This window comes from Stegastes partitus, unplaced genomic scaffold, assembly GCF_000690725.1.
Source record: "Stegastes partitus isolate 25-593 unplaced genomic scaffold, Stegastes_partitus-1.0.2 Scaffold1009, whole genome shotgun sequence".
Classification (NCBI taxonomy): Eukaryota; Metazoa; Chordata; class Actinopteri; family Pomacentridae; genus Stegastes; species Stegastes partitus.
In genome coordinates, this window is record NW_007578740.1 from 260,080 (window position 1) to 270,265 (window position 10,186).

A 10,186-nucleotide genomic window follows, 5' to 3' on the forward strand; every position below is an offset into this window, starting at 1 on the left:
ATTTTAAAACTCGCCGCCTGCTGTTGTTGATAATGATGTTGACGGTCGTACCTGAGGGGGTGTATTTACTGTGAGGGATGGTAACACTGGTGAAGCAAAAGGTACACACAGTTTTGTGTCTGCAAACTGAATTGAATCACTGTTACGTTCTTGATCATAATTACACCATGTAGACCAAAAACATGTTCCAGATTTTTGCCTCAAAGTGGAATATTGTGCATAGAAAGAGAAGAAAAAAGGAGCAGGTGAGCGCCACTAACAAGACAAATCTGTTTATTTACCAATTAAATGACATCACACCACAGCACATGCAGAATGGAGCCTTTTGTAATTGTGTGTATTAGATAATACTTTTTGTACCTTGCTGAGTCTGTTTTACAATAAATAAAAAGACTGGGGGCAGCTGAGTCCTTGTTCAATCTGTAGCTGTTTTTTTTTTTTGTTGTTCAACAACTTTTCTTTGTCTTCATCCACAGTTCCTTGACCACTTACTCACTGGAATAGAAGATATCTGTGGACACTACGGACATCACCACTGGAAGGACAAGTATGAGTTTCAGAGGGAACTGACATTACAGCGTATAGTTAGGAGAGAACTACATTATTTGCATTACTTCTTTTACAGACAAATGCTCATCACAAATGTCTTCATATTCATGTCAAATTATTCAATCTTTGACTGTGAAACTCTAAATATTGGTTATTAGTTTTTCCCCAGTGAGTAGCTTATATTATGAATTAATTGTCAAAACTGTAATTTGTTAAGTTTCTGTCTTATTCAGCTGATTATATTTAACCCTACAGACAACACACAATACAGCTGTGGCTGTAAATGTTGATATTTCACACCATATAACCTCTTTTGTTTCCTTCTAATACAAACACTCTTTCCATCCTCTCTCCTTCTCGTCTCTGTTGTTGTCGTTCACTCCTGTCCTCCTCTCAGACTGAACCGCTTCAACAAGAAGTATGTGAAGAAGTGCCTGATTGCAGGCGAACGCTCCAAGGAGCCGCAGCTCATCGCTTTCTACCACAAGATGGAGATGAAACAGGCCATTGAGCTGGTGGAGAGTGGAGGGGGAGTCAAGCTTCCTTCTGCCGTGCCTTCCACCGTTTCCATGCAGTGAGTCGTGAAGAGCCTCACGCTCGGTTTAAGTGCTTAAGCACTACTTATCGTATGACATTTCTTTTGCCGTGCTGTTCGTATTTTTTCGAATTACCTTCTGTTTCAGTCATAAATTCTACAACATGAGTGAGTTTATAGGTTTAGGCCGTCATAATAAAATAGATCCATAAGCCACAACAGAGTCAGTCAAGCTGTAGAGGTTTTATTCATACATGTTGTTTCTATATTGCAAGATATCAAATGAGAAACTGCGAGATATCATATAAGGGATTTTTGCCATGCACAATACTTGAAATATATGGCCCATGTGTGTCGCATGGAGAACAATGCCTTGCAAAAGCAGGTATTGTTTGACAAGCGAACACCCAATAGGACTTCGACAAATGTTGAAAAGTTACTGAGTGTAGACCGCACACAAGCAAAGAGGACAATGCTGCATGGCTCGGACTTTAACCGACTGCTGGACACACGCTTAGTCCAAAGTCACGCCCAAGAGCCAAGAGCAGGCCATAGAGAAAGCCTGATGATGATATTACCTGTAGTCATATTCAGTGGCTTCATGTTTAACATCAGAATGCCTTTAATAGCTTTCGGAGTTTAATTTCTTTTGGCAAATCTATTTAAAGGAAGATGGCGCAACATACATTTTATCCCGAGATGTCCTGGTGTTTTAGTATCTTGTGGATTACAGCAAGCAGGGCTCACTAATTTCACATCTGCAGTAAAAGGTACTTAGTGGTAAAATGCAAAAACAAGCTTTGGTTAGTCTTACTGTCCAGTGCAAGACTCATTCTTCAATAAATATGCATACACTGAGGACATTTGGATACACAGTGAAGTCTCAGTGTTCATAATCTGTTTGCATACCACTATAAAACATCTATATTTTTACTCTGTTGCTCTCAAACCAAAGTCAAACAAACATCAATTCAGCTAACATCACGTCATGTTTGGCATACCACTTACTTTATGTTATTTTTCTGTTACACAAAGATATAATAATAGCTTTAATAATAAGTTAAGTAAATTATTGCACTCTTTTTAAAAGCTTTGCCGTTCACTAGCAGCCCACACAGCGACACACTTTCTCTCAGGCATCTCATCTTTAGATGGCCAGAGAAATTACTGAGGGAATTGCAATGCCAGAGGTTTTATTGCAAACATTATAGATATTTCACCAAAGCAAACAGGACTTGATGCGTTTGCACGCCTATAGGTTATTCCCACTAGTGTGCAGTATAGAATCTCTGATCATCCTTCCTGTATACTTGTCAGGAACATTCAGCCCAAGAAGCCTCCACCTGTCAAGGCAGCAGAGAGGGCGCTGCCTCAGCTGCCCAAAGGCCGAGAGGAGGAGATCAGGAAAATCCTCAGGAGCAACCTTCAAAGGACACGACAGAGGGTAAAACTGCTCATATATAAATAGTTAGACACGTTTTTTTTCTCCTGTTTATTATTATTAACATTGATGTGCGCTGATGAACAACCTGCTCTGTTGGTTTATGATGTATTGATTGAATCAGGAGCTCTACTCAGACATCGACTAGTACTGATTTTTTTGAGGACACAGAAAAGAGCTTCTCATTGATTTACACTGGTAAAAAAAATAAATGAATCATGGCTGGGGTAAATGAACAATGATGTCTTCATTTAATAAGATTTTTTTTGTTTGTGTCCTCAGCTGCGCTCCTACAACAGACACACTCTGGTGGCAGATCCTTACGAAGATGGATTCGGTGACTTGCTTTTAAAGAAGCAAAAGATGATCGAGCTGGAGAAGAAGGTACGCTTTGTTTTATTGGCCGGCACAAAAGAAGTTTGAGATATTTCGATATACAACAAAGTTTTCCAGCATAACATACCGGCTATATTACTCGCTATATTCCACGAAGCAGCCTGTGCTAAATCATGACAAACAAACACAGGAGACTCCCAAAGAACCAATAAAGCTCTTCTTATGTCACACCGGGCCACCAGCAGTTGAATGATTCAGCCAAAAACTATGATTTGTGTTCTAATTAGATTCCACTTTCAGTCTCCTAAATTAATTTTCTCAACGCAAATAGGAGCTGATTTATTTGCCCAGTTGAGCGGCCCTACCTATCTTCCATTTCACCAGCCTGTAATTACGTAATGAAAATAGACTCTTGTTTAGAGTAAATCGAACGCGCTAGAAGCTACTGTACACTCGAGAGGATTTCTGCCGAGTCGAACAAAGCAACACGTAGTTTTAATGAAGTTTCTCTGAGATATTGTTTAACGGTAAATCGCTGAGCTGAATTAGTTTAGTCGCCATATTTCTACAACTAAATGAGGCAGTTAAGTGTGTTTGTTGTATACATTTCCAGCCATCTAAGCATTGTGTATTGTTAATAGTGAATGTTTATGGAAATTGCATTATGTAAAGAATATGTTTTGATTCCTACTGATGATATCCTTGTGTTTTCCCAGATAAAAGAGATGAATAACTACCTAACGGTGCCTGCTGCTCCCCCTGACTCCCCGACCATGTGCAGAGCCAGACTGGCATCAGGTAAACGCATCTGTTCTTGTGTTTATGTGTGCACCAGTATCCCGGTTTTGAGGTGTATCCCAGTTTTAATCATATTCAGGATATGGCTTTTACATGGAGCAAAGAGAAACTTTACTCACATCCCTGTTACAAATACTAGTACCCTTGTTATTGATCACTGCATGCTGTTTGTGCAGGAGCCCGTGACGTGTACAACACAAGCTGGACAACACAAGCCTCTAACTGTTAGTCTAACCTTAAATTAATTTGACTGTGGCAAATGAAAATGTGGTTTATAGCAGCCTTGATTAAATGCCAACATTGCATTATTGCCCGCAATGGGAGATGACAGTGACAGTAAATACTAGACATGTCCTCCACTACACTGGTGTTGGGCTGCTGCATAGAGCAGGTCACTGTGAGGGAGAATGAAGAGCCTTAAGACAATATTTAAATGAAATTAGTAACATGATATGAAAGAGGAATCCTTTTACTGACCAGCAAAAGCAACAGAAGGCTTCGAGGACCAGCTACTTTACCACACTGCGCCTGCACAGGTGGTCACCAGTGGTCAGACACTAGGATAACATGTGTGCATGTAACATTATCTTGGTGTATTAAGAAGTATTCTACCTACCAACCAGGATATGATAATGACATGTGCAAACACTAAAATGGGATACTTCAAAAGCCTCATCATAACTGGGATACTCAATTCCATGTAAACGCAGTCCATTTCAGCAGCAGACATGTGCACACACTCAGTAGCTGCCACCATTTTACTGTCAGGCGTAAAATAACAGGAGAACGTTGCCGTGTCACTAATGGAACGCGGACGCATCAGGATTTTGTTCAGGTTCACAAAAACCCCGTAGAAGCACTGCTATTGGTCATAGCTGCAGCGGTAGATATTTCCCCGCTGATGGAAATATGTTTGCATGTGCCAGCTGGCATGTAAACCCGTGTGTGGTTTCATTTTAGGCAGAGATACTGATTTCAAACCTGCTCAGAGGCAAAAAGGAAACAAAAACGGTTCAGGTATGTAGTGAGTGTAGAAGAGATTGGTTTGAAGCTGCGATAACCCGACAGCTGTTCTAACATGCATGCAGCCATTATCCTGCTTGTTCATTAATTATACATCACTAACGGGGGGATTCTCATGACAAGGTGACATTTAGAATCCTTATTTTAGCCAAGAAGCAACGTTGTCGACTAGAGTTCAGCATGTTACATGAAGGGAGCTTCCATCTGTGTTGTTCATCGCAAGTTCTAACCAAAAGTGGAGACATCCCAGCATGTGTTGCTCTGTACATTATTGTGACTTACTTCAGGTCTTAAAGCCTGCTGTTGTCTATGTTGCAGTGACTTTGTTGACCTTGTTGATCACATTTTCCTCCCCTCATATCTTCATGCATGCTGATGCAAAGTCAGACATCAGAATCCTCGTAAAGCCCCGTTAACGGTGATTCCCTGTGTTGTGTCCTGATCGTAGACCCCCAAGCCTACAGCGTGAAGCCGACGTCCGACCGCGTGCCGACCATCCAGGTCGACCTGGCTTCTCCTCAGTCTCCAGACTCTGTGAACCTGTTGGATGAGTTCAGACGGGCTGAGCAGCCGCGGGGAGAGGCGGGGCCGGATCAGGGCCTGATGATGAAGCCTGCTTCGGCGCAAAGTGGACCTAACAAGTCGCGTGAGGACGACGAATCCAGGGACCAGCAGCAGAAGTTAATGAGGTGCCTGAGCGACCCCGGTCCCAGCGCGGACGAGGACGAGGACGAGCCCTTCCTGCCCTAAGGCGGCAGACTGGATGTGGGGGGGTCAGGCTGCATGCCCGCCTTTTACTGGCTAAAGGGGAGAGGGCTTGTTCGCTGCTCCGCTCTAAATTATATCTTTTGGTTCCGAAACCAAACCAGCCAAAACTGCTAATGCTGTATGAACCCGAAACAAAAAGCAAAAGGAGATTGCCGGAGAAGGAAAAACAAAAAAAAACACACAGAGCCATTAGTTTGTTGTCATTGCTCTTTGTTTCTTTAGACAGGAGTGGAACAGCAACCGCTAACTGAGAGACGGTGGCGTTGGTGTTTGATAGTCACAGACATTCAGGAAAGAACTATGCATTACCAAAGGTTTGGACTGTTTTAGTATCAGACAATGTTGTTTTCACTTTAGTGTCGATCGTTCTTCCTTTATAGCACAGTTGTTGATTTTACGTCGTGTTTTTACGACTCTTTTTGTCTTCGAAGCCACATTCTCCGAGACATGCTGGCCCTATAGTCCTAAATGTAATCAACAAATCTATTTCAGTCCAGTTGTCACGTTCAGACATCGCACTTGAGTTCGTTTTGTTATTCCACCACTTGAAATTGCTGGATATCCAAACATTTAGATTGTAGCTATTTTTAAATATTTGGCCTTATTTGATGTCAAACTTGTTCACTTGGTGCATTTGTATGTATGTGTCTTTTTTTTAAAAGCAACACATTTTAATTTCACTAACATCTGTTTGTGATCTGACTTTGCTCCAGTGTTTGTGGGATGTAGGGGAAAGCTGGATGTGTTTAGTCACTGTGCAAAAGAGCCACGCTCGTTTCCAATCAGACCTGTGGCCTTGTTCTTTGGCTGTGGAGAGAGTTATGCGGACTTGAAAAATTCCTCGCTTGTTGTGGGAGGCGCAAGGATGGAAGAAAGCCGAGCGTTGGGGAAGCTGGTTAGGCTGGAAGTGATGCAGCGCAGATGTTTCTGATCAGCCGTCATAGTTGTTCCCCATCCAAGTTGAATCACATGTTGTCATGTCGCTCTTCTCTGTAGATGTTTTACCTCAGTTTAGAAAACCCTTTAAAGTCACTGTTGTTAAGGTGGAGTCGTTAAAGTAGACAAAGTGCCCATCAGCCGTCACTTTCATACCCATTTTAGACACACTTAATATAACAGATCTAAATACTGCACATTTGCATGACGTTTTTGTTTCACTGGCATTTAGAGGAAACACTCGTGGCCTACATTACTGTTATCACAGGACACGACGAGTGAAGGTTAGTTTGTACATCCACGCCTCCTAACCTTCTTTAAAATCTAAGACTGTAGGCATGTCATGGCAAAAAACGTGTAACTCTATGCAGCATAGACGTGTAAAATATGTAGATGAATTATAATATCCTATATTTATGAGCACCCTTTAAAAGTCTTTTAAAGTCAAACTCTTTTTAAGGCTAATCTCACCGCTAAAGGCGAAGCTAAAATCAAACACGGGCAGTCGTTTAAAAACACTTCACTGGAGGTTTTTAGCATATCGGAGCAGGTACAAAAATGTCTCCAGTGTTGTCTAATCACTCTCTGCTGTCCTGTATATGGTTGTATGATGGCCTGTGTAAAATGCTTTGCACATCTTTATTTTTTTGCTCATTGAATTGGAATATGACATTTATTTAAGTTCTTAACGTGCCCATTCACATTCATTTAAACATCTTAATAAAAGCACTGTGTTATTTGTTCAGCATGCGCCACAGCCAACAACAACTAGATATTAAACCTACAGGTATTCTTTCACTCGAGGCGTGCAACGCTTCAACTTCATCACAGAACACGAGCAGTTTCCCGGCCGTTCAAAGAGCTCGCCGCAAATTTCGGCGGCTTTGAAACCCAGTCTGACTGAAGTAGCTCGAGTGAGTCACTGTTCCAGTTTTCTGGCTGTTTTCTAGGTGTTAGTGACGATTGAATCCTTCCTGATCCTCTTACATCCAAAAGGCTCACGTTACAGCTGAAGGAGGGGGAAAGAGCAGAAGCACCCGACAAGCTCGTTGGTTTGCTCCACTTGCTGGGGCTACTGTAGCGAGGGTTTTACAGGATATTTTGTCTGTGCACACATGTGATCGTGTAAATCAGTGTGAACATGTGTGTTTGGTTCTTTTTTTTTTTTGCCACAACACTATTCCAGACATAGTCAAAGACAAAAGGGACGTTTGAAATCCCTGAACTGTTGAGCCAAATGACTGACGGAACACTTCCCCCCCTCCTCCATCCTCAAGTCCTGTTCTTATCGATACTAGCAGGACATTAATATTTAAACATGGCATTGATTTTCTGGGATTCTGAAGTGATGTATAAGAAGCCCTGAGAACTGTCTCTCTCTACATCTGTGCTGTTGCTTCCCAGATGCTTTACGATGTGGTAACTTGAAGGCAGTTGGTTTAACTCTTAACCCTTTAGCTGCTCTGATCAGTAGGTTGGAGAACATTTCTAAAGGTACTCCTTCTTGTGAACATGTGTGAATGCAAAGTGGGTTATCTCTGAGAATGTGCATATTTTTTTATGTCTAAATGATAACGTGGGTTAGCATCGCTTGGGGATGTGATGAAACCAAAAGCTCCACATTTAGATTTGTCCCCATATCTCTTATTACGTTATTCCAAAGACCTACATTTCTCAAAAAAGAAAAACACTATTTTCATACTTTTTTCTTTTTCATACCAAATGCATCTTTTGGGCAAACATTGTCACACTCCTTGGAGGGTAATGTTTGGTGCAAGAAACCTTAATCTGAAGCCATACAGCCTACAGAAGAACCTATTTTATCGTGTAAGATATGTTGTCTTGTACGCGTCATTGTTGCTTTACGCACAAAACAAACAAAAAATCGTTAAGTCGTCTGTCTTCGCTTGTTTTCCAAATGAATGCTTTCTGTTCTCTGTTTTAAAATCATCACACTGGATGCTTTTTTTTCTACAAAAAGTGACTTCCTTTAAATTTGTTGTTTTCATTGAATGTGTCGGACTAAATTACAAAGTTGCCTCACCAGCATTCGCTTCAAGCTTTTATGTTTTTTAAGAGACTCCATGTGCTTGTTGTTTAACTGCTTTATTGTTAACAAAAGAAAAAAAAAACAGCTGTTTTTATTCGCCTTATGTGATATCAAGTGCTGTGCTTTTATTGTCGAGCGTTGTGTTGCTCTGTGCAGACGGCCGTACTGTCAGTTTTCTTTCCATCTCGTGTTTACTCGTAACAGCACTCCAGAGGCATTCGTCACACAAACTTTAAACAGCCGAGTTCAGTCTCTGCCTCGCAAAGCAGACGCAGGATTTGCTGTTATAAACTACAAGCTCCGACTCAGTGCTGGTAAAGTTAAATCATCTGCGCTGGACGAAGTCAGGTGGACGCATCGATTCCACTCATGATATCCAGACAAACATTCGCTGTCATTCTTTACAACATCTCTGCAGATTTAGGAGGTCAACATATAATCAGAGCATCTCAAAGTAAAATTATACGCTTGATGACGGTCTTACGACACACTTCCAAGATGAACCGTAAGCACCAGTTTGGTCACCACATGATTTGTACTACGTGGGCCAAAACATGCAAAAACACGGGTTTGTTCCTTTAAGTACTGTAACGGTTGACCATCCTTTGGCGGATGAACAGAGGCTGCCAATTATATAAGACAGGTATCACCGCTGTGACGCACGCTCCTCGCATGTCATCGGCATAATGACCCTGCAGTGTCATTGTTCCACCACACAAAGACTGTTTTCCTCCCGTGTTTTTACCTCATCCGTCTCCAATTTTACCCGATCCGACTCCCGTTGTACGCCCGCCATTTCACACCACACGAGCACTTTAACGAAACAGTACCTTTATATCAAAAACATCGATGTTAAGAGACAGCAATAAATGGCTTTAATGTAGTTGTGCATGGCTATCAGGCGACACAACAGGGAAAAGGAATGTACTCAACGGTGGGCCTTATAACCAGGGACGGCTTTGGTGTTGAGATTAAAGATCTGTGTGAATGTCATGCTATTCCTTGATGACAGAGTGGATTATATTTCCCTTTTATTCATGTTTTTTGTTGATCTTCATGTGTCTGTTGAACTTATGTGTTTCAAATTTTGCAATGATTAAAGATTTTTTTATTTTATATACACGTGAATGGGAATATATCTATATATATTAAAAAAAGAAAACAATAAATGTATTAGAAATTTATTATAAGATGTACAAATCAGAATCTGAAAGATTTAAAGTGTGCACTTTCCTGTTGATTAATCTTTAGCTTTCAGCATTCCATTGTAATGACCAGTTAAACTAACAACCAGTAAAGAAACTACGTCTGAAACTATATACTAGATTAAAGTTTTACTTTATAACACAAATGTGTCCGTGTCTCGTGATTGAAAATGTGTGTTTTGTTATGAAGAATGTTGATCCTTCAACACTTTGGGCAATGAGCTGTAGTTTTGTGCTAAGCTAACAGCTAGCTGCAGGTTTGCTTAACTTGGAAACAGCTGGCCTGCGTTCGTCTACGGCTAGCGTAGTTTAAAAGTACCAGTGCCTCTTAAGTACAGTCACTGGAAAGTTATATCTGTTTAATATTGACAAAAATTGAATGTATAAATGTTAACAAAGCTTGGCGACTTGTTTCTCCTAGTTACGAGCCACCCAAGTGGCTCGTAACTAGGCCACACTTGCTCCAATCTGGAACGTGACCTTTTTTGACAAAAACAACATGCTATAGTATGATTTTTTTTTATTCCACGCCAAAACCCAAAATG

The 10,186-nt window shown here is 41.0% G+C and overlaps 1 protein-coding gene across 2 annotated transcripts in view; it reads left to right on the forward strand.

The window, feature by feature from the left end:
* Window positions 1–9,787, forward strand: part of slc9a1a (solute carrier family 9 member A1a) — a 31,085-nt gene extending 21,298 nt beyond the window's left edge. The window contains exons 7-13 of one of the 2 annotated variants that reach the window (XM_008294969.1): window positions 477–547; window positions 947–1,123; window positions 2,402–2,528; window positions 2,808–2,909; window positions 3,578–3,659; window positions 4,620–4,676; window positions 5,131–9,787. In XM_008294969.1, the coding sequence (XP_008293191.1) occupies window positions 477–547; window positions 947–1,123; window positions 2,402–2,528; window positions 2,808–2,909; window positions 3,578–3,659; window positions 4,620–4,676; window positions 5,131–5,432 (918 nt within the window). In that variant the 3' untranslated portion in view covers window positions 5,433–9,787. The remainder of the gene's footprint in view (window positions 1–476; window positions 548–946; window positions 1,124–2,401; window positions 2,529–2,807; window positions 2,910–3,577; window positions 3,660–4,619; window positions 4,677–5,130) is intronic. The other variant, XM_008294970.1, reaches the window with a different exon arrangement.
* The last annotated feature ends 399 nt before the right edge of the window (window positions 9,788–10,186 follow it).